The 22,302-nt window shown below is 45.0% G+C and overlaps 1 protein-coding gene across 2 annotated transcripts; it reads left to right on the plus strand.

Moving 5' to 3' along the window:
* The first annotated feature begins 1,039 nt into the window (after positions 1-1,039).
* On the plus strand, positions 1,040-20,794 carry FGF8 (fibroblast growth factor 8). 2 transcript variants are annotated; one of them, XM_056849813.1, is made up of 5 exons: positions 1,040-1,079; positions 1,270-1,306; positions 3,406-3,586; positions 12,978-13,084; positions 20,294-20,794. In XM_056849813.1, exons 1-5 carry the CDS (start codon positions 1,048-1,050, stop codon positions 20,579-20,581), a joined length of 645 nt encoding a protein of 214 aa, XP_056705791.1. In that variant the 5' UTR covers positions 1,040-1,047; the 3' UTR covers positions 20,582-20,794. The 2 variants fall into 2 exon arrangements, with proteins under 2 accessions (XP_056705791.1, XP_056705792.1); XM_056849814.1 differs by having other exon boundaries at positions 1,042-1,079; positions 3,439-3,586.
* The last annotated feature ends 1,508 nt before the right edge of the window (positions 20,795-22,302 follow it).

Raw genomic sequence — 22,302 nt, forward strand, 5'->3', positions numbered from 1 at the left:
CCTGCCGATGGCTGCTGTGTGTGTGTTAAGTGCCGTCAAGTCGCTTCCGACTCCTGGCGACCCTATGAATGAAAGTCCTCCAAAATGTCCTGTCTTTGACAGCCTTGCTCAGATCTTGCAAATTGAGGGCTGTGGCTTCCTTGATTGAGTCAATCCATCTCTTGTTGGGTCTTCCTCTTTTCCTGCTGCCCTCTACTTTTCCTACTGCCCTCCGATGGCTGCTGGGGGTGGGCAAAGAGAGAGGTTCCCCAGAAGGTGCGCCCTCCCCTCCGCCGGGACGCCTTCAAGCCGGGTGGGGTGGGGTGGGGGTCCAACCCCAGCCCGATGAGAATGGGCTGGCGCGTTGGCGAGCGGCGCCCAAGAGGAGGGCCCAGGGCCGGCCGGTGCACACTCTCCACCCCCCACCCCCCACCCCCCCGGCGCTCCGGCAGAGGAGCGCACACCTACGCCGGCCGCCGCTCCCCTCCCCTCCCCTCCCCTCCCCTCGCGTCTCCTCCCCTCCCTCCCTCCCTCCCCTCGGGCAGCAGGGCCAAGCGCTGCACTCGGCCGCCCGGCCAGTGGCCAGCCCGCCGGAGCGCGCATCGGACGCCGGCCGGCCCGCTCGCCTCTCCGCTCCGCTCCGCTCCGGCCCCAGCTGTCAGCCCCGTCCGGGCGGCTCGGCGGCTCCCGCCCCTGACAGCCGCGCCCGCCCGCCCGCCCGGCCGCCCCGACGGGACGCGCCCCTTCCCCTCGCCGGCTCCGCGGGCTCCGCGGGGCATGGGCTGGCAGGCAGGCGGCGGCGGAGCGCCCTTGAGCCCTTGAGCCAGGCGCGGCGGGGGCCGGCCGGACCAGCGCCCTTCTGCAGGGGGACCCAGACGCCGCCCCCAGCCCCCAGCCCGGCCCCGCCAGCGGGGCTCCTGCAGAAGTCAAGGGAAGGAGCGGGGGGTTTGGGGGGAAGCCGGCCCCCCGCCTGCCTGCCTGCCTGCCTGCCAGCAAAGCCCCCCAGCCGCCAACGCCCGCTTCTGCCCCGCCACCCGGGCCGTGGCCACGCCGCTCAAAGCGCTCAGGATGAATCCCTTCTCTTCCGCCTTTAGCTATTTGTAAGTAACCCTGGGTCCTTTGGCTTGGCCTGCCCGCCCCCCCGTCCCCCCGCCGTCGGAAAAAGAAAAAGAGCCCCCTGACTTTTCCATCTTTATTTCTGCTCCATTTCAAAGGCGGAAACAAATCACCTCACCATCTACTTTGTTTTTTCCCCCCCTTCTCCCCCCACACCCTTGTCCATCATTCTAGGCTACTGCACTTGTTTGCTTTCTGCTTGCAGGCACAGGTAAGGAATCGCTTTCTTTATTACTTCTTAAAATATCTTCTTTCGTTTTTGTATGGAACGATAGCCAAATGGGCGCTTGGAAAGGTCACCCATGCTGGGTTTTTTTTCTTTTTCTTTCTTTTTAAAGAAAGCGATCACAAGAGGAGGGGATTTGTAAAAGTGGAGATAGGAAAACCTTGAGCGGCCAAACGCCTGAGCGGAGAATTTTAGATTGACGACTGGGATTAAAATAAAGGTAGACGAAAGTTTAGAAGGGAAATTGAGATTGCAGACCTAGGAGCCAGCATCCTGCAATGATGTGGAATACAGAGCAGGAAATAGATGCTGATTTGTTTAAATTGTGCTGCAGTTTTTCTCCAAACCAGCAATTTTTAAAGCGTGTTTAAATTATGAGAACTTTTTGTTCAATTATCCTAACCCTTTTAAAATATACTTAAAAAAACCATTAAAAAGGCAGGCGCTCTTGCGAGTTTTAATCAAATACAAAAGATTTCAGTATTATTAGTTTTGATCGCTAGTGATTAAACGTGCCACCGCTGTATTAAAGTTGCAGTCTGATACCCTGGAAATCTATAACCCTTCTGGTGCAGTATTGATTGCAAATCCAGAAAGAGAAAGAGAAATGCTTATGCAAAAATTCCCCCACAAGAGAGAGGTGTAACAGGTGTAAAATTCTGAGTTAAAAAATTGTAATCTTCCCCCAATTTTCTACCTGCAAGAAACGACAAGAACTGTTGTGGGTGTAAGGGAGGGAATATGGAGCTGTGTAAAAAGCTTCAGCATTTGGGGGCATCGGTGCAAAGAGCGTCTGGTTGTCCACATGGTCCCCTCATCAGAGCTAGTAAGGGAATTTAGTGATATTATCAAAAGAACTGTGGATAGGAAACGTGCACACACAAAGGAAAAGAGAGGGAAATTGTCAAGGGAAGACCTCTATAAACTCTGCCTTTCGGATGGGGGGGGGGAGGTTGCTTTCCCATTTACATGGAACAACCTTAGCATTTGACATGGGGGCTGGAGGGGGGGAGAGGTTGCCTCGTGCGCTGCCCCCCATGAGGTTGAAAGGAACAAATCTCCTCAACATTTGCTCGGAATACGTCTTTATAAATGTCAGGGGCAAACTAAACCCCTTCAAACTTAAAAGAGGAATTGGAGATTTAGAGGGGGTGGAAGAATTCTCCTAAGACCAGGCTGGGAGAGGAGAGAAACAGATTTGGGTAGTGGCAAAATCATTGTGCAGCTCCGCAGCCCGAGTCGTTCCATAACTGAACATACTCCTCACAGGCTTGCGAGTGCTTTGAATGTGTGGGGGTGGTGGGAAACCCACAGCTAGCCTCAGTGTGTATGGAAGGGCTCATAAATATTAGCTGGAAAGACAATTCCGAACTGCCTCGGCTTCTGACACAACTGATCCCTGTTTAAGGGGGATAAAATACGGCTGCCTTTGCTTCTTTTGGGGGGGGGCAATACTCTGGTCCGGGGCACGAGGCCGCTGGAGCACCACAGGGCAGAGCTCTCGGGCGGGCCATTTGAAGTACCAGCAAAGCAAATAAGTCCGATTATGGAAATCCCGAGGATCGATCGTATGGCACCATATATACAGACAGATATGAATGGTACAATGAGCAAAATCTGGTTTGTGTGTGCTTTGGTGGTAATGTAGAATAACCCCAATGATTGCTACAGAACTCTCTTGGATTTTAATAGGTTTAAACAGGGCTGGGACCCTTGCCTAATGCAGTTCAATTGTGTTTTCAATCTGCTTCAACTCAGTGGAAATCTGGGGAAACATGGAGCTATTCTGGTGGTAAAGCAAGAGCCAATGGCACCTGATTCTGAACCCAGTTCTCTAGAATCACCAATGCTTTCCGTATTCTGGGTTCATTTCCCATTGACAAAATGCCTAGTCTGGGCAGGATTAAATTTCTCAATTACAAGTCAAATTCCAGGGTTTCTTACAGCAACCCCTATAACAACCCTGGCTCTGCACTGCTCCAGCTCAATGTCCTCTCAAAACGCCCCTGGAACATGCCAGCATAGCATTTCTCGGAGGAGTAGAGATTATAATGGTGTGTTGTATATTTTTTAATTTCCTAAAGGTAACTGTTCAGTCCCCACCTAATTTTACACAGCATGTGAGGGAGCAGAGCCTGGTGACCGATCAACTAAGCCGGAGACTCGTCCGGACCTATCAGCTGTACAGTCGGACCAGTGGGAAGCACGTGCAAATCCTGGACAACAAGAAAATCAATGCCATGGCAGAAGATGGAGATGCTCATGGTAAGGCTTCTGCATGCAGCTAGCAGGGCTTGGGGGAGAGGGGGGGGGATGCAGCACAGTAATTGATGATTTCCGTCCCCTTTGTCAGCCAGAATCATTACAAGCATTCAGAAGGCGGGGGAGGGGGGTTGTGATGGAAGAATGCGGCAATCAGTATTTATAATAATAGTACATTGTTTTCCCTCTGAGGATTGGAATGGAAGCTTATGGAGAGGGGTGTGGGGCTTTAAGGTTTTTTACACCTGATCTTCGACCACTCAAATGAAGAGGCAAGTAGCGATTTAAAAAAAAAAAAAGTCAGTATGGGCAGGGGGTGAAAATGCCCCAGCTGTTTAGAGGTAGTGGATGGTGTGTTCCTGAAACATAGCCCCTGACAGAGAAGCGAAGAAACTTAGAGGATACAAAAGCCCCAGGTTTTTCAGAACCTAAGGGAGAGCCTGCCCATCTGTGACCTGAGTGGAGCCTGAAAGCTAAGCTTTGGCAACCGACTGAAACTTTTGGCATGTGTGGCGGGTCTTGGCAACAGATCTCCTTCTCCAAGAAAAAGGGGTGTGATGGAGGGTTTCTGGGCAGGGTGAAAGTTTTAAATACTTTGACTGCAAGTGTTAACCTACACTTTCAAGTGACCAAGGCCATATAGGAGGACAGAGGTGTCAGCCAAGACTGGGACTTAAATAAACAGTACAGCCTCTTCCTTGTAACTTTCTTTATATATGTGGGACACCCCGTGAGGTTAGGGGAGATGTTACAAGCTCGGTCTCGCTTTGTTGGAAAAAATGTACGTCCCCTTGTTGCGTGTGCACATATTTGTATAGTTATGCATCATGGTCTTCAGCATTAGCTGCAGTTCTTGCTTATGTGCTCTTATGCAGTTTGAGATTGGTTAAAGATTTTATGTTGACCTTTAATAGCTGGGGCTCAGTGGATTCTACACAAGTATATACGTAGATTTCAACCTTTCAAGCAAAATATCTCAACCATAAACCAGCCGAAATTTGAAGGAGGCCAGTTTGTTTCCAATGAGAGAGAAACCATTTTAAAAACTTCTTATAAGAAAAAGAGCTTACTGCAAATTTAAATAACAATGTACAGAAAGCCCAAAACGAAGCAAGAGAGGCAGCTTGAAAAAGAAAAAACTTCCTATTAAAACATAATAAAAAGGTTAAGCATTTGAAGAGCAAACTGAGCAGTGATCTAAAACAGAGAGAGAGAAACACAAGCAGTTTTTCAGATGTAAAGTTTTAAAAGAGTCGCAAGTCTGTAAATGTTAAAATAGAGGTTCAGGATTGTTCTGTATGAATCTCTGGAGAGACCCCCATGTCTGGAAGAGCTATTAAAACTCTTCTTACTTTCACCTTTTTTAACATTTCCTGAATACTTTCTCCTCTTCGCAGTCCAGTTAGGGGATCAAGTGTGCCTTGCTGCATTTTTCCTGCATCTACGTAGCCGCTTTCCCTTCAAAGTTTGAGCATGAAACATAATTTTACTGGGATAAATCTGTCACAGAAGTGAAAGAATAGAGTTGAAAATGTTACGCTTTCCCCCCACTGCACCAACCTTTCACACCATTAACAATTTATATTAAAACCTCAAGTTTTGTTTTATTTTTAAATAGTATTGATCTGGTTTCCTTTTATTTATTTATTTTGGAGCTGTCAATAAAAAAAGAGATTTATTCCTTCCAATGACCATTTTCTCTGCTGTGACACTTTTACGGCTGATTTAATGTCAGGTCAATTTTTGTCAGTTATTTGTCTTAATTGTCAATATTGGGCTTGGCTTTCTAATTAGGAGTGGAGCCCCATGGATGAAAACATTTGGTCCATTTCTCCAAGTGTCATTTAGCAATCTGTAATCTGGATTAAAAGTCTTTACCTGTATGAATGAAAAGGCAAATTGCTTTGGAAGTAAACTGTAACAGTGAATTATAATAAACTTTAGCTGTGTCGGTGGGTGTTTGAGGACTGGGCAATGCTGCTAGGGGCAGGCTGCGTGACACATTTTGGGAATTTTGGATTGGGATATCTTTTCCACTGGCGTCTTTATAGGCAGGTTGTCCTTGTTCTTTGCATTCCTGCCCTGCTGTTAATCCATGTCTCTGCTCCAGAGTAGAGTTCCTATGGGGCCTGCCAAGCGAGCAGTGATTCAGCGTTGGAGGCCGGTCACCAAAGAGGCTCGTGTGGCAAGGCAAAGCCCACCAACAGGCAATAAATCAGAAAGAGCCTTTGAAAAGGTGGAAAAGGAAGGGGGGAAAGCATGTGGTGCTCGGCCTCTGTTCAGGGCTGCTTTTCTGTGTCTTTCCATCCGTCAGCAGAGGAGAGCATGAAAATTGATGCTCTTTAAACCTTTTACTGCTCTCTTGATCGACCTCCCTTGCTTGTGCCCCCCAAAGACAGATAAATAAGGGGACCTTGTCTACGTGGCTCAATGAAGAGGAGTCGGGGGTCCAATTGCTCTGTAGCAGGGGTTTTTACAGATGTTAATATTTTATAGGCAGGAGAAGTGCTAAAATTAAAGCGGTTGTAATGGGTCGGAAGGAGTGATGTGATGTTGTAATTCATGTACGGTGCAACCTGTACACGAGGGTGGGGGTGGGAAAACTCCAGTCCACCCGGTTTGGGGCTGGAGCACCAAGAGCTGAAAGGGTGTCTGATTCATGTATATCTCTTTGACTAGTATGAAAGGTTAGATATAGGGACAAAATGTGTCCATTTGCTGGTGAGTCTCGGGCCAGTGATGTGGCTGATTCTGCAGTCCTTGCTTTGCTTGGGTATCATGCAGTCCTTCTCTACTACTGCATCAAGTATATTGGGCTCTGCTAAAGAAATGAGCTACTTTTTCTTTGGGCAGGGGTAGGAGAGGATAGGTTTTTCATGTACCTGAGACTATGGTGGATTTTTCGGTGTTGTGGTTCAAAGCTTGGTAGGCCAAACAAGTGCCTTGCAAAAGAGGAAAAGATGGGACAATTGGAAAATGCTCTGTTGTTGGGTAGATTGCTGCAGATACCAACTTTACAATATCCATGCCAACTTTACAATATCCATGCCAATCTAGAGATCAATCTTAACAGGTAGACACTCTTTGATTTATAGCCCTGAGACTGAGATTAGTGCCCTACCCATATGACGGTGACTTTTGCATTCTGGATTCTATGGCTCCCATTTTAATTTCTATGTAGCTTCAGTTGAGTGCAAGCTATGGGGCAGACCACAGAGCAAATGATACAATCCCTGCCTAGAGGGTGTACAAGTAAGACAGAGGATGGCTCTTGATAAAGGTTTCAAGGTCGTCTAGGGGATTCCTAAAAAGGAGGCGTTGAGAACAAAGCACTGAAGGACGATCCGCTTCAGCATAGCCCACTGTTTGTCCTGCCTGCGGAAACCAGGTAGCAAGAGGAGAAAGGAGAACCAATGTTAAGCTCTGTTCTTGCAAGCAAACTTCAGTTGTTCCTGAGATGAAGGACCGGTAGGGAAGGTGCAGTGCTGGAAGTAGATTCAAAGCATCCTTTGGGGTTTTTTAAACAATAGTATTAAATGTGCGGCAATATTTTTTGTTGTTGCATGGGATCCACATTTCTTACCTTAAGTAATGGGTTCTGTTTCAGAAATCTCACGTTTGTCCAGGTTTCAGATTGCATAACATTATGCTTGGGGGGAAATGAATATTTCTCTAGCTAGCAAGGCCAATGACATTTGGAATATAATCTGGAATGTTATTGTGTGGCATGGTCATCTATTGGATGTTTCCTCTGATGTCACTGGCAGTGAGGACATTTTTTGTTTGGACTGACTTCTGGTCCTGGAGAATGTGTGTGTTTGGGGTGGGGGGAGCAGGTTAAATGTGGCCAATGGGGGAAGGATGTATGCAGAGCAGAAATGGCAATCAGAGCAGGGTCAAGCACCACCACACAGCAAATCTCCTTATGAATGCTCCCATAAGTGTCAGGAGTCTATCTGCCTGTTGCATTTTTATCCTGCCCTTTCTCAAAAGCACTCAGAGTTGTGTAAACAGGGTTTACAGACTTCTTTTATCCTCACAACAACCCTGCTAGGTAGACAGGCTGAAAGACAGTGACTGGCCCAAGGTCACCAGATGAACTTCATCGTTGAATAGGGACTTAGAACCATGTGTAATATGTAGTTCCACCCCTAGTGTCACTAGTGAAAATCTCCTTTGTCTTGAAGTGTTCAGCTGGACACAGTGAAACAGGGATAGATTTCTCCAAACTTTACACTGAGTCTCTGCAGAGTCCTTCCTTTGCAGGTGGCATTCTCCTCTATTATCCAGCATTTTAAAATGGGAGGAAGGAACGTGGCCTGCAAGGATGCTCTTGCCATTCTGTTAGAGGCTGGTATCATGATAATACATTTTACTGGGAATGTTCAGGGTTAAGGCTACAGTGTAGTAAAATTGATCTGCTGGTTGTGTGGAAAAGGGAAGCAGGTTTTTACATTTGTTTGGCCTCGTGACTGGAACGGGCTTATTGAAGTAAGTTCTGCATGGGGAGGATTATCCATGATCAATAGCTGATCCTCAAAATCTGCTTTCCTTTGGTAATTTCCAAAGTCCTTTGTGTAAGCTTCTGAATGCCTAGATATGAACTTTGAATTTATGACGATAATAGTGCACAGAGTGCTAGAGGCGGAAGTGCCTCAAATGGCATACGGATTCAAAAGGTGTACAATTAGTATGAGAAACTCCTACCAGTTTTGCCCTCAGTTTACTTCCTTCTTTTCTACTGTATCACTTGTCATGAGTTGTAGGTCAGACTCCAGAGAATAGGCACTGGTTTGTTTATTCCAACATCACCACAGCAGTGACAACTCTTTGTTGTATATGGAGACTTAAGAGATGGTTCTGCCAAGTCAGGAATGCTGGTGATCCATAAGCTTCAGCAATATCCTGTACCCTTCTGTATAGCTTACTGGATCTCTGCCATTATCCGGCTGGATCAGCTTGTTATGATGGCTTGACCTGGATCTGCTTTGCAGAGTTGCGCCTTACCTGGTTCTCAATTACCTGACCTGCTTCTGTAGACCACCCTCTGATTAGTATTATGTATTTCTTGTTGATCTTTGTGCCTTACCTCTCAGCCTATGCATCCCATGTTCTGTTGATCACATTGCAGCTAGCCTCTCCTTTACAATTTCCACCCACCAAGGTGCTTCTACCGGCCTAGTTTAACTATATGGTCTTTTGGATGCTCTGGATTAAATTTTAGGTAACGCAGCACAGACATTTAACCTCCTGTCTTCCCTAATATATATAAAACGAGGGGGTGATTTTAATAACAGAAGGGGCTCGTGGCTGTGGGGAGCTGAACCCTGCTGCTTGCCTCTGTGTTAGGCTTGGTTTTTAAACAGATAGGCTGGTGGACATTGTGCTTCATTTAAACCTCTGTATATGAGCCCCTGAGAGGAGCCCCGTGGCGCAGCATGGTAAGCTGCAGTACTGCAGTCAAAAGCTCTGCTCACGACCTGAGTTCGATCCCGGCGGAAGTTGGTTTCAGGTAGCCAGCTCAAGGTTGACTCAGCCTTCCATCCTTCCGAGGTCAGTCAAATGAGTACCCAGCTTGCTGGGGGTAAAGGGAAGATGACTGGGGAAGGCACTGGCAAACCACCCCGTAAACAAAGTCTGCCTCGGGATGTGACGTCACCCCATGGGTCAGGAATGACCCGGTGCTTGCACAGGGGACCTTTACCTTCATATGAGCCCCTGAAGGGCTTGGTAGTGCTAAAAATGTGTAGTCTCATCCTGAACGAATATCAGAACAAGCTCACGTACATTCAGAATTTCCTTTGGAATCATGAATACTTGAAATATTTAAAAAGAGAAAGTGCAGGACTTTGATTGTGAAGCAGATGCAGATCTTTGCATCATGGGTCATATATACTATACAAATTGCAACAGTTCTGACCTGCAATTTTTCAGGTCTTCTCCATTCAAGCTAAAGGATGGAAGAACACTCTGACCTTCAATAGTTTGTTTGGACCTATATTCCTTGTCTCAGGGACATAACGGGCAGGGGGATCATCCAGAAAAATAGCTGGGATTCTGACCCAAAGACGGAAGCAGCAAATTGGAATTGGGGCTTTAGCTTGTTGTTTGTTACCTTCCCATCAGCAAGTGGGGAGTTGTGGTCCTTGATGGCCCTGGTTTGTGTGTGGCTCAGTGGTAAGGCTCAAACTTGAGATCACAGAAGAAAAAGAAGGGCTGTAGAGGCATGGTGAATACCACTCACTGGCACTGCTTGGTAGACAAAATGGAACCCCTCATAGCTGGCCGTGCTTCAAGCAGAGAGATTCATGATGTGCATCATCAAAAAGAAAAAGGCTGCCTGAGTTCTGGCTTAGAAATGCATCTTCCTCTTAAGGTCATAAAGGACAAAACAGGATTCTCGGGCACCTTGACTTTTAAACAAACAAACTTTACATAGAAGAATATTGCTGCAATGTCCTTAGTTTCCCATTTACTGCAAGGGGGAAAGTCTGGGTTGAGTAAGATGGCCCTTTGGGGCTGGCTGGCTCCAGCTCTTTGGGGTTTATGCGGCAATGAGAAGAAGGGGACAAGCCATTGATCTGTGATTTGCATAGCTACTTCAAAAGTCAATCAATGCCTCCATTAAAAAAAAAACTGAGACTAAATCAATATGCCCTCTCAACTCTTACAAAGGTGAAATGCAATAAGGGGCCATCCTTACCCTTCATGGCTTCTTCTTGCCAGCTGCAAAGTCAGCATTGGTGTGAAGAGAGAGACAGCAAGGGGACCCAAACCATCATATGGATCTTCCTGACCTCCAGAGAATGGAGATGCTCTGAGAGCAAGAGGACGAAATTGCAGCCATACAAAATTCGAGCATGATTAGAGGGAGTGCTGCTGCCCCAGTCACAGAGCTGTCTCCATCCAAGAGCTTTGGATTGACCTTTGTGTTCCCTATCGTCTCAGGCATAGGGAGGATACCACAGTCACACAACCAAGGAGCCAAATAACTATCTTGAGTTTGTTGGATACAGAAGTGATGTGTTGAAGTAATAGGAGAAAACATTCAGAATGAGAAGAACTGCAATAGGAGGGTTCCTTGCTTGAGTTTAAGATGTTTGTTTCCTCAAGAGATCTTGTAATATTTGCAAGTTCTATTGTGGTTGGGTGGTGGTGGTATGTTCGCGTTGTTCTGAGTATATGGGGTCAGGGAGCCAATACAAGCCGTAATTATCCAGTCCTTGTACATGTAGACATTTGTGTTGTATTTCATGCTCTGCTTTTACTAACTGCCTGCCATGCAGGGCATGTTCTGTAGCCAAGAAACTACTTGGAGTGGCACAGTGAGGAAGTCACTGATGTACCACAGGGACTCATCTAGTGCCTCATCATCAGTGACAATGGAGACATTCAGCATCACCTTCAGGCAGGGTTGCCAACCTCCAGAGAGGGCCTGGAGTTCTCTCAGAATTACAACTGACCTCCAGACTATGGAGATCAGTTCCCCTGATGGAAATGGCAGAGTTCCCCCCTGCAAAAAATCCTAACCTCCTCAGGCACGCCCCCCCCCAAAAATCCAAGCATTTTCTAAACTGCAGTTGGCAACCCTACCTTCAGGGTCTATGTTCCCACCTGCTGTGTCCAAGAAGCCCCTGCAGTGCAGGCCCAGGAGGTGAACCATGTAGGAAGCTACATTGGAGATCTTCAAGAGACACAGCATGTTTACATTGAATTAGATTTTGAGTGCCAGATGCCCAAGCAAACTTTTGATGCTAGGGAGACATTAAATTTGCAGTCTAGAAGTTACATTTATTCTGTGTCGTATTACCTAATAAAACATGCTTTGCATTTGCAAACATAAAAGCATAGCCCCATTAGCAGGACTAATGATGCTTCATTGGCAGAGGAATCTGATGGGTTATTCCAACCTTAGCCCACTGATTTCAATAGGCTTAGGCTGGAGTAACTCTGCTTAGGGTTGCACTGCCAGCGATATGGTAGGTAACATATTTTGAAGAGCATAGAACTATGTGGTAGGATTCAAAACTCTGGTGGGAAATGTGGGGGTAGGGGAGAGGGCTATTGATCATTGCCTTAATTGCTGGTGATAGATTCCAGATTTATACAAGGCCTGCAAATCAGGCCTTCCAATCTAGAAACCCATCCCCTAATACCAGGTCTGTAGATGTATGTCAGCCCTGACCTGGATGGCCCAGGCTAGCCTGATCTCGCCGGATCTCAGAAGCTAAGCAGGGTCAGCCCTGGATAGTATTTGGATGGGAGACCACCAAGGAATACCAGGGTTGCTGTGCAGAGGAAGGCACTGGCAAACCACCTCTGTTAGTCTCTTGCCATGAAAACCCCCAAAGGGGTCGCCATAAGTCAGCTGCGACTTGAAGGCACTTTACACACACACACACACACACACAGATGTATGTAGTTACTGTGTGGTGAAGGAAAGGCATTCTGCATGTACCCCAAGTACACTGTTCACTCGTCTGCAGACTTGGAATTCAGGACAGTGGTAGTCTTTGGCTCACACTGATTTAGATTCTCCTGAGTATCCTGTTTTGTTTTGTTTTTCCTGTAGTGGGATATGGTAGAGCTTAAGACTGCTAGTCATTATGCCCTCTCTAGACTCTGTAGTGAAGTACTTTCTCTGCCCTGGAGAGGTCTGTGGTTTAACCTTGCCTTAACTTTATGCCCCTCTGGTGTTTTAGCCCTAATTCCAAATTTTGCGGGAGGAGAAGGCAGGGCCTCAGCAGTGGTTATTAACTGATGATTAAAAGGTATTCTGCATGTGCTCAGAGGGAAGCGTTCTTCTATGTGCATGTTCTAACAAGATGACTTGCAACTGAGGATAAAAACATGCTGAGGGACAATGGGCCCTTGTTTTGCTCCTTATGCCCCCTTTTGTGTTAGCCATACTTTACTCTACAGGAAAATTCCCCAGTACAACAGAGGGGCCCACTCCAAAACAATGCAGATCTCACTCATTATTTATCCTGTGCTCTTGCTTTGGCTGCGGATGATAGCGGATGGGAAACAAATTACAAAGAAGGAAAGACAAGGGAGAAAAAGTTATAGAACAGGGAAGATGAGTATTAACTTTGTAAAATAAGGTCTCACAGGTCCCCTCCACCCATTCATTCTGTGTTAATTTTATTGAAAACCGCTTACACATATTCCCTTATACCTGTGCAACGAAAGGGCTAATCTGGGTTTTTTAAATGAAATTGGAAATATAGAGAAGGATCATAGGGTACTGCTGATGCCACAGAACATTATATAGCAGTGACCATCGCCTTTTGTCATTTGGATCTTGAAATGCTCGAGATGCTGTCCCTTCTTGAGCGGTGCCCATCTTGTGGCTTCCGCATTACTACTTTTGGTGTCATCTTGTTCCCTCCAGCCAAGCTTATTGTGGAGACTGACACATTTGGGAGCCGTGTGAGAATCAAGGGAGCTGAGACAGGCTTCTACATCTGCATGAACAAGAAAGGAAAGCTGATTGGCAAGGTAAGTAGTCAAGGAAGTGAAATTTGTGGGTATGTGTACACGTAAGCAAATAGACAGCGGTGAAGCCAGGAAAGAGCTGATGAGCAGACAAGCCGTTGTGCCTCTTCTCACTAGATATAGTCAGAGCTGTAGTGAAAGACAAATCTATCTGTGTAATAGAGAAGGGGCAGGAAATGGGACTAGATGTTATACACAGGTTATGGCTTTGGGTATTTGTTGCCCCGTGACAGGAATTAGTCTGAAATCCTGAAAATGGTATCAAATTTTGGTGTTACTTTTGGGCAGCTGTTTTATTTTAGACCCACCCCCTCAAATTTTGTTTTCGTGATGAAGAGAAAAGGAAAACTGCATGTACTTCAACATTCAGAAAATAGATTCTGTGTGTGATATCCTGTAATTAGGGGGTTCTGAGCTTCTTTGTAGCAGGCCTTCTTTCCATGGCCCCTCTCCCTTCTTTCAAGTCCAGTATGGCCTCCATCCATTCCATATTTCCCACATTTTCTTGCTTCAATCTTGGCAAAAATCAAGAAGTTCTGCAATATATTGTACAATCAGCCACATAATTTTAAGTTTTCTTTTTTCTTTTTTTTTGCTGTCAGGTCACAGCTGATTTAGGGCAACCCCAGGGGGTTTTCAAGGCAAGAGACATGCAGAGGTGCTTTGCCAGTGCCGTCCTCTGCGTAGAGACCCTGGTCTTCCTTGGAGGTCTCCCATCCAAATACTGACCAGGGCCAACACTGCTTATCTTCCGAGATCTGATGAGATCAGGCTATCCTGGGCTGTCCAGGTCAGACTGTAAGATATCTTAAATAACTTAAATATGAACAGAATTCCAAAATTGAAGCAGTTGAAATGAAAACCTAGGCGATTAACCTTTTTGTGCCATCATCTGCTTGGCACCAAAGCACTTCTCCCTATTTTTCCACTTCAGCAGGAAATAGATGATCTGAAACAAATTAATAATCAGCATAAATTAATATGAATAAAGGTAATGTAAATTGATGACTCTGCACTTGTAAATCTTGTGCCGTGAAGGATACAGATTCATGTCTCAATTGCTCATTTCCTCTGCAATGTAACAGGAATTTACTATTGCTGAAGGAACATGATTCTATGGTAAGGTTGCCAGCCTCTAGGTAATGGCTGGCAGTCTCTTGGAACTACAACTGATCTCCAGGCCACAGAAATCAGTTCTCCTGGAGAAAATGGTTGTTTTGGCAGATGGATTCTATGGCATTATGCCCTACTGAGGTTTCTCCACTCCCCAAACTCTGCCCTCCCCAGGCTCCACCCCCAAAATCTCCAGGAATTTCCCAACCCAGACCTGGCAGCCCTATAAATAACCCAGCCAGTGCCTTAATTAATTCCTAATAAATTTAGTGTATACGGTGATTGAGGGACTGTCAGGGCATCTATTAGTGCTTGTGACATTACTAATGACATGGGGCACATTCCCTTCTGCCTGTGACCATGCAATTTCAGATATTATTATTAACTGTATTAGGTTACTAATATAATATTCAAATGAAGGAAAACTTAGGAAGCAGCATGGAAAACCTCCTCTTCATCCCTCAATTTCTACTATCTACAAATGTTGTACTTCTCTGTTCTGTTCTTATCAGCTAGTTCATCATTCACTGCTAAGCTGCAAATAGTTTCCCACTTAGCATGCTGATTCTGTGTCCTTTTTAAGCGTATGTAAAGTTTTTCTAAGGAGAGTGTCTCCTCCTAACCATTCTATGTGGCCTTTCAAAAGAAAAGACTCACACATATAAGGTCTCTTCTTTCCTGGCAACATTTTCCTGCAAGCTCCAGAACACTCTATTGTGTGTATAATTTTTTGATCTCTCAGATGTGTGTTCCTTCCCTCAGTGCTGGAGAGCATACCATTCCCTCTTGTGCTTGTTGTCTCTCTTCCCCACACCTGCAGGGTTACCCCTCTCCACCTGCTGCAATTGTAGGGCTATTTCAATAATGATTTGGGCCCAGTACAAGCATAGTATTAAGAGTAAAACTGCTTTATGGGCAAAATAAGGAGTTGCCACCAGGCATGAAGGAGGGAGAGAGAGAAAGAGAAGCCCTGTATATGTGATTTATGTACATATATGTGATATATTTATGCACATAGAGGGAAAGAGGAGCTGTGCAGAATGGCTTCATGACTGAGTTCAGTGACTGAGCTCCTTACTTCCATTTGCTTGAATGTGGGCACAGCACCAACTGTATATAGAACAATACAGAACTGCCCCTGTGATTCAGAACACTGAACAGAAGGGGAACTTTTGACCCATTGCAGAAGATCAGAAGAAGAAGAAGAGTTGGTTTTTATATGCCGACTTTCTCTCCCACTTAAGGAAGAATCAAACCAGCTTATATCGCTTCCCCTCCCCCACAACAGACACTCTGTGAGTAGGGTTGCCAGGGCCCTCTTTGCCACTGGCGGGAGGTATTTGGGGAGGAGCTTGAAGAGGGCAGGGTTTGGGGAGGGATTTCAATGCAATAGAGTCCAATTGCCGAAGTGGCCATTTTCTCCAGGTGAACTGATCTCTATTGGCTGGAGATCAGTTGTAACAGCAGGAGATCTCCAGCTACTACCTGGAGGTTGGCAACCCTACCTGTGAGGTAGGTGGGGTTGAGAGCTGTGTCACCCAGGCTCAAGATCACCCAGATGGCTTCAAGTGTAGGAGTGGGGAAACAAATCCAGTTCACCAGATTAGCGTCCACCGCTCATATGGAGGAGTGGGGAATCAAACCCAGTTCTCCAGAACAGAGTCCGCCACTCCAAACCACCGCTGTTAACCACTACACCACGCTGGCACCATGGGATCTATTTCAATGGGCTAAATAGCTCCTCCTGAGATTGTTTCAGTTCAGGGTAGAAGGCTCCTTGTGCACACACCCTGTGGTCCTGATCCACAGTGGGAAAAGTGTGTACACAGGAATAGAGAACACACAAATCATGTATTGCCGTGTTATGATTCACAGAGTGGGTTGCTAGGGTTGCCAGCTCTGGGTTGGAAATTACCTGGAGATTTTGGGGGTGAAGCCTGAGGGGGGCAGGGTTTGGAGAGGGGAGGGACTTCAATGCCATAGAGTCCAATGGCCAAAGTGGCTATTTTCTCCAGGGGAACTGATCACCTGGAGATCAGTTGTAATAGTGGGAGATCTCCAGCCACCACCTGGAGGTTGGCAACCTTAGGGGTTCTTCTGGAATTACAACTGATGTCCAGATCAGTTCTCCTGGAGAAAATGGTTGCTCTGGAGAGTGGACTTTATGGCATTATACCCCACTGAGATCCCTCCCAAAGCCCTCTCCACAAGGATCCACCCCAAAATCTCCAGAAATTTCTCAACCTGGAGTTGGCAACCCTGGGCAAGAACCCCACCATGTGAACTACTCCTTATGGCAGGTTTTTGCAAGTACATCTTGCTGAATGTTGTCTCGTTTGCCACCAGGTGAAGAAGACATAAATGTACAGAGTAAGGTAATAGCTTAAATTCAGCCTTAAAGCATGGGAATGTGAAGCATCTCCATGTTTTTGCTTTCAGAGTACATTTAGGACTATGCTTTACAAAAGGAGACTTGACAATATGTAGCCAATGATTGGAGAAGTCACCTGTGTTTGGGGAGAGGAAAGATGCAGAGGGAATAAGTAGGGCTTGGGGTTTCCAGTAGGCAGAAGATAATGGGACTTCAGTGCTCTGCAAAAACACATTATGACTAATAGAAATTAGGTCGGATAAGCAGTTATGTGCAGTTATGTTTGAACTGCGTTATTTATTCGTCACCGAATTCAGTGGTGCAGAGTTTTAAATTTTTGTTTAGCGAAATCCTTTCCACCCAGATAGTGTTGATATACAGACTTCTCCCGGTGACTCTGAGGGCTGCCTTCTCTTCTTCTGGGGAGAAAAAGTGGTCATTGTTCGTTTGCAATTGTTACTAGGAATGCATGCAGCACGGGAAGGTTTTTAACTCTTAGGGGTCTGAAGTTCTGCAACAGCCTCTTTGCACTGTTGTGGGAGCCAGTTGTCCCAGTGGTTTCAAGGTGGATTTCGATATTCAGACAAGAATAAAACTAGCCAATCTCCAGTTTAAAATATACACCTACCCATGCTTCAGATTAAAACAGACATAAACTACAGTTTAAAGTTCTCAAGTAAATCATATTAACCTGTCTTTTTAAAACAACGACAAGCAAATCTCCTGGGTCATGTAATTCTATAATGAAATCAACAAAGGGCTGATTCCTGACTTTCCCCCTCACTGCACAACCAACCAGTATAGTACTCTTCTCCCCGCACTATCCACCAGAACTTTTCTAACTGGAAGGAAGAAAGGAAAATGACACAGAACAAGAAAGAAAAAGGTAATTAGGAGAGAGTGAAAAGATTCATCTTTATTTTCTATGCCTTTTAACTTCTTTTTCTTATCAACTTATTTTAAAGAACGGACCTAGGTACTTATTAAACCGCACATATCTAACTCCACAAAGTTAGTTTTTCACTTTCTAATTCACTGTCCCTGCACAAAATGTGTCTGCCTGCATATTGGAATCAACTCTGATAGAGTGCAATTTCCCCTTTGTTGGGGAAACTAGGGTTCAAGAAGGACTTTTTCATCTTTTGCATATTATTTTGGGTTTTGTTTCTCTTTCCACTGAGGCATCATCAGTTGCGGCAATTAAAAACAGGATGTTGGGCAGTGTTGCAATGTGCCCAATGAATTCTTCTACCCACAGTGTTGTTTCAAAAGAATTTACTCAAGATCAAGTGGTCCCTGGCCACTGCATTTTTGATATCCAGTGGTTGGTGGCAACTACCTGGTGTTTCTCTTCCCATTTCACTTTATAGCAGGTTCCCACAGAAACTGGAATAGAAGGTTGGCGAACTGTCAGTAGTGATGATATCAGTCTAAAGTGTATCTTCAACCATTGCAGTGTGAGGACCTTGCTTTTACTCAGCAATGCTCACCTAGCTTTTGATTCATACTTTTGTAGCATCGCCAAATGGCATTTTAGTTCCAGATGAAGAAGAAATGGTTTTTATATGCCGACTTTCTCTACCACTTAAGGGAGACTCAAACTGGCTTACAATCACCTTCCCTTCCCCTCCCCAGAACAGACACCCCGTGAGGTAGGTGAAGCTGAGAGAATGCGACTTGCTCAAGGTCACCCAGCTGGCTTTGTGTGTAGGAGTGGTGAAACAAATCCAGTTCACCAGATTAGCCTCCACAGCTCATGTGGAGGAGTGGGGAATCAAACCCGGTTCTCCAGATCAGACTCTACTGCTCCAAACCACCGCTCTTAACCACTACACCACTCTGGCTCATAAAGATGAGCTGTACCCAGGCCTGCAAATGTTTCACGTACCTGTTCTATGTCTTGGATTCCAGAGCAGAATTTAACTTCTGGAGAGTAGAATTTGCAGAGTTAGGAAAGTAATGTTTAGGATAAAGAGAGCTTGGGTTTTTTTTCGCGATAAAATCTGTTGAAGTATCTGTAAACTGGCGAAAGATGTGGGCTTTTGTGCTCATCACATTTTCTTAACCTTCCAAACAACTCTGAAGCCCTCTTCTTGTTTGTTTGCTTAAAATATTTCTATCTTGCCATCTTCTTAGAATCAAAGCAGCTAACAAAGCAACAATAAATTGCCAACACCCAAAAACAACATAACAGTCCATAACAGGATAAAACACACCAAGATTTACCCTCCACCAGATGCTCTTTCCTTGTACTCAGGTACTTTAATTCCTCCCAAAATATTCAGGGCCCAGCAAAAACGCAAATGTCCTAATCAGATTAATATATGTTCTCTAATTAATTCAGATTTGCCCTACTTTGGAGTTTTATTTTGAGTGGAGAATTTTGAACCTGAGCTGAGCACAGAATCTCATCCCCACACACTCCCAGAGTAAGACAAATCGTAAAGTAAACTTTTATATTGCTTTCCTAGTGGTGACCATATGTTCTCCCCCTCTGTTATTCTGTTTAAGCCATGAGTCTGTTACATTCCAATTTCCATTGGCCTTGCTTTCCTTCTCTGAAAAGTAGCCCTCCTATCTACATATGCAGCACCAGGAAAAGAGTGTGCAATAAACACTTCATCCAGGAATAATTAGAAGAAATTGGGGATAGGGAGTTGGTGGTTTGTATTTTGATGCCTGTCCAAGTACCTGTTGGTCCTCTTAATTTTTCAAACATTGGGATGGGTGCTGGGAACAGGCCATGACAGCTGACGGGGGTACTTGAGGTGTCCACCTAGTTTTGTAGGAGTTTAAATACTCCCATCAACCAACAATAACAGCGAGTATGCAGCAGTATATGCTTTCTTCTGAGTGATCTGTTCGGTGTTCTTTGCAACAGAATTCCCTTTCAGTGTAAATTGAGTAGGCATCTGAACAGCTTCTTTGCAGATAATGAAAGTTGCTAGCCTGGTTTACACTTTGTGCTGATGGAAGGTTGAGGATGTGAAGACGGCCAGGAATTCACAGTTCAGGTTATTTTTTCCCTTGCCTCCCAAGTCTGCCGGTTGGGGCAATGTATTAGAGTCAAAGGTGGCCACCAAACAGTTCCCTTTAAATCCCTAATCCCAATCCCTAATGAGCTGGGTTGCATTCAAACAAAGTGACTCTCAATTAGCGATATCCTTGGTCTGCCAGGTTTTCTAATAAGTGCTAAGGCTACTTTGCACCTTCAGGAGGTGGCATCTTCTCTCTCACTTTTGAGCTACACATTAAAACAATGCCTAGTAAGAAGCAAAGGAAAATGTAGACTGGGAAAGAGATGTGTGAATCGAATGCTCAGATATTCAAATGAGAACTATTAGGGATGGTGATTACTCCTAGTATTATAACCAATACTCCTAGCATTCACCCAGCCTTTGGATTCAACATTTTGACTCTTGGTTGTATAAAGTGGAAAGGAAATAGTAATTCAAAAAGTGCACCAGGCAGTGTAGGTTGCATTAAAGGTGACTGGCATAATGGCATCCGGGCCTTATTGCATCCAACACTCAATGTGTTCCTTTTACGTTCAGATATTGAAGCGTATAAATGGAACTGGGAGATGCCCAAAGGATTATGCTAAGTGTGCTTGGAGGGAGCTGATCTTGGCTCTGGGGCCAGAAGAATGTGGAGAAAAGATGGACGTAAGTCTTTAATCGCCCGTTTATTGCCACTGTTAAATTGTCTCTCTTTGTTCCCATCTGCAGAGCAATGGCAAAGGCAAGGACTGTGTCTTCACAGAGATTGTGTTGGAGAATAACTACACAGCATTACAGAATGCCAAGTACGAGGGATGGTACATGGCCTTCACCCGGAAGGGCCGTCCCCGCAAGGGCTCCAAGACCCGCCAGCATCAGCGCGAGGTGCACTTCATGAAGCGGCTTCCCAAGGGCCACCAAACGACAGAGCCCCACAGACGCTTCGAGTTTCTCAATTACCCTTTCAACCGGAGGAGTAAAAGGACTCGGAACTCCAGCCCCAAGCCAACCCCCTGACCAGCCCCCCCCCCACCTCGTGCCACTCAGGCCCACCCTCTTTCACTTCTGTTGGAGGGCCCTGTGTAGAGACTTAATTGATGGACATTAACTAGAGACTTACCTGTTTATAATAATTACAAAGGGGGTGGAAGAAGAAGAAAAAACTTGATCTAGTTGTTTATAATTGTTCGTTTTTTGTGTTTTTTTTAAACAGAGGCTCTATTTTTGTATTCCAACAGCGATGTGTTCACAGACTTGTGAAGAGGTTCTCTTCACTTAGAAGCATTTGGAGTCTGGGGTAGGGGTGGGGTTATGTTTAATAGGTTACATTTTTAATGTGGGGTAGGAGGTGGTAGATCTAGAGATAAAAATAGGATTTGCCCCTTCCGTTAAATAAATACATTTGGGACCAAAGTGCTACCTCAAAACAAATTGTTGAATAGGATGCAATCTATCAGGACCTTCTGTGCAAGTTTCATTTATTTTCATGAGGTCTATGCAGGAGACATTCCCAGTGTGTGGACTTCAATCTTGGAGTTGCATTTGTGCAACTCCCTTTGAAATCAACAAGACTTCTAGGTACTAGACTTTGTGGGGCTTTGCAACCACTGTTATTATTTTGAATAAGAAAGAGGATGAGGACATAAAACAGAAGGCTGACCACTGTTTGTTTTGCTTTGTTTGTTCTATCAAAGGTAATCTCATCTCCAGGGGGTCTGCATTTTTATTGCTGTAGAATTTTTGTTGTATTATTTGTTATGACAATAAAGTGTCGCTGAGTTCCAATTTGTATTTCCCCATAACACCTCAGTTTCCTAAAGTATTTTTTGCCTTGAGTCTTCCAAGAGGCAGAGAGGAGCTTATGCACATATTACAGACATGGAGAAACTGATGCATATGTTTGATCCCAGGGAAGTCAAAAGGGGATCAAGCAAGGCAGCTGTGCTCCTGCTAGGCTAGGTATAAGCACAGGCAGCCCCTTGTCTGACCTCCTGAGGGATGCTGCCTGGCCCTCCACTTGCCAACCTAGAGACAAAATATGTGTGAAGAAAATGGCATCTGGGGTAACAGCTTTGAGAAAGGATGGCTTACCGGTATAGTAAACTTTGAGGAAAAATAGTTGCTGGACAGTACATTAGTCCTGTACCCATCCAGCAAACTACAGTTGCCTTTCCTTGTGGCTGTATAAAGTATTTTGACACTGGTCTTTAAACCCACTGAAAATATAGTTTGTCCTCCCTGTTTATTTCTCTACAGGAGGTTAGAATAGATCCAGCAAACGAAGACTGGTATGGATGGCACATTTGTCAAAATTTAACTGTAGAAGCACTGAATATTACTTTAAAGCAAGAGGCAAAGAGTCTTTGGCAGTCGTATGATTTTGAAAGGAGTCCTTGCAAAGGACAGTTTTAAAGTAACAATAAGAGGGGAATTATATATTTTTTAAAACCTCAGTGTATGAAAGCTGTGAATTGGCTTCCTTTCACAGTCCATCTTTTCTGATGGTATGTCTTTTATCTCCTTGAGGGGTTTTATTAAAAAAATTGTTATTGTGTACAGATTAAATATGAAATGGTTTTGAAATATTTATTGAATACATGCATTAAAATTTTGTACTAGTATAAATGAGGCTTGATCTCTGGCTGTGTGATTTCCAGCAGGGATAGGAATTTTCCAGGAATGGAAGATGAGGATTGGGAAGGGAAATCTGCAAACAACAGAGGTGGGAAAAAACTCAA

The sequence above is a fragment of the Euleptes europaea genome, chromosome 5 (genome assembly GCF_029931775.1).
Source record: "Euleptes europaea isolate rEulEur1 chromosome 5, rEulEur1.hap1, whole genome shotgun sequence".
In the NCBI taxonomy this organism is placed as follows: domain Eukaryota; kingdom Metazoa; phylum Chordata; class Lepidosauria; order Squamata; family Sphaerodactylidae; genus Euleptes; species Euleptes europaea.

What these genes read in the sequence shown, in the direction of transcription:
- FGF8 (XM_056849813.1), top strand. Translation starts at nt 1,048, where the DNA reads ATGAATCCCTTCTCTTCCGCCTTTAGCTATTT. An exon ending in AGAAGATGGAGATGCTCATG is followed by an intron (nt 3,587 to 12,977) that starts GTAAGGCTTCTG and finishes TGTTCCCTCCAG; the next exon opens with CCAAGCTTATTGTGGAGACT. An exon ending in AAGGAAAGCTGATTGGCAAG is followed by an intron (nt 13,085 to 20,293) that starts GTAAGTAGTCAA and finishes TCCCATCTGCAG; the next exon opens with AGCAATGGCAAAGGCAAGGA.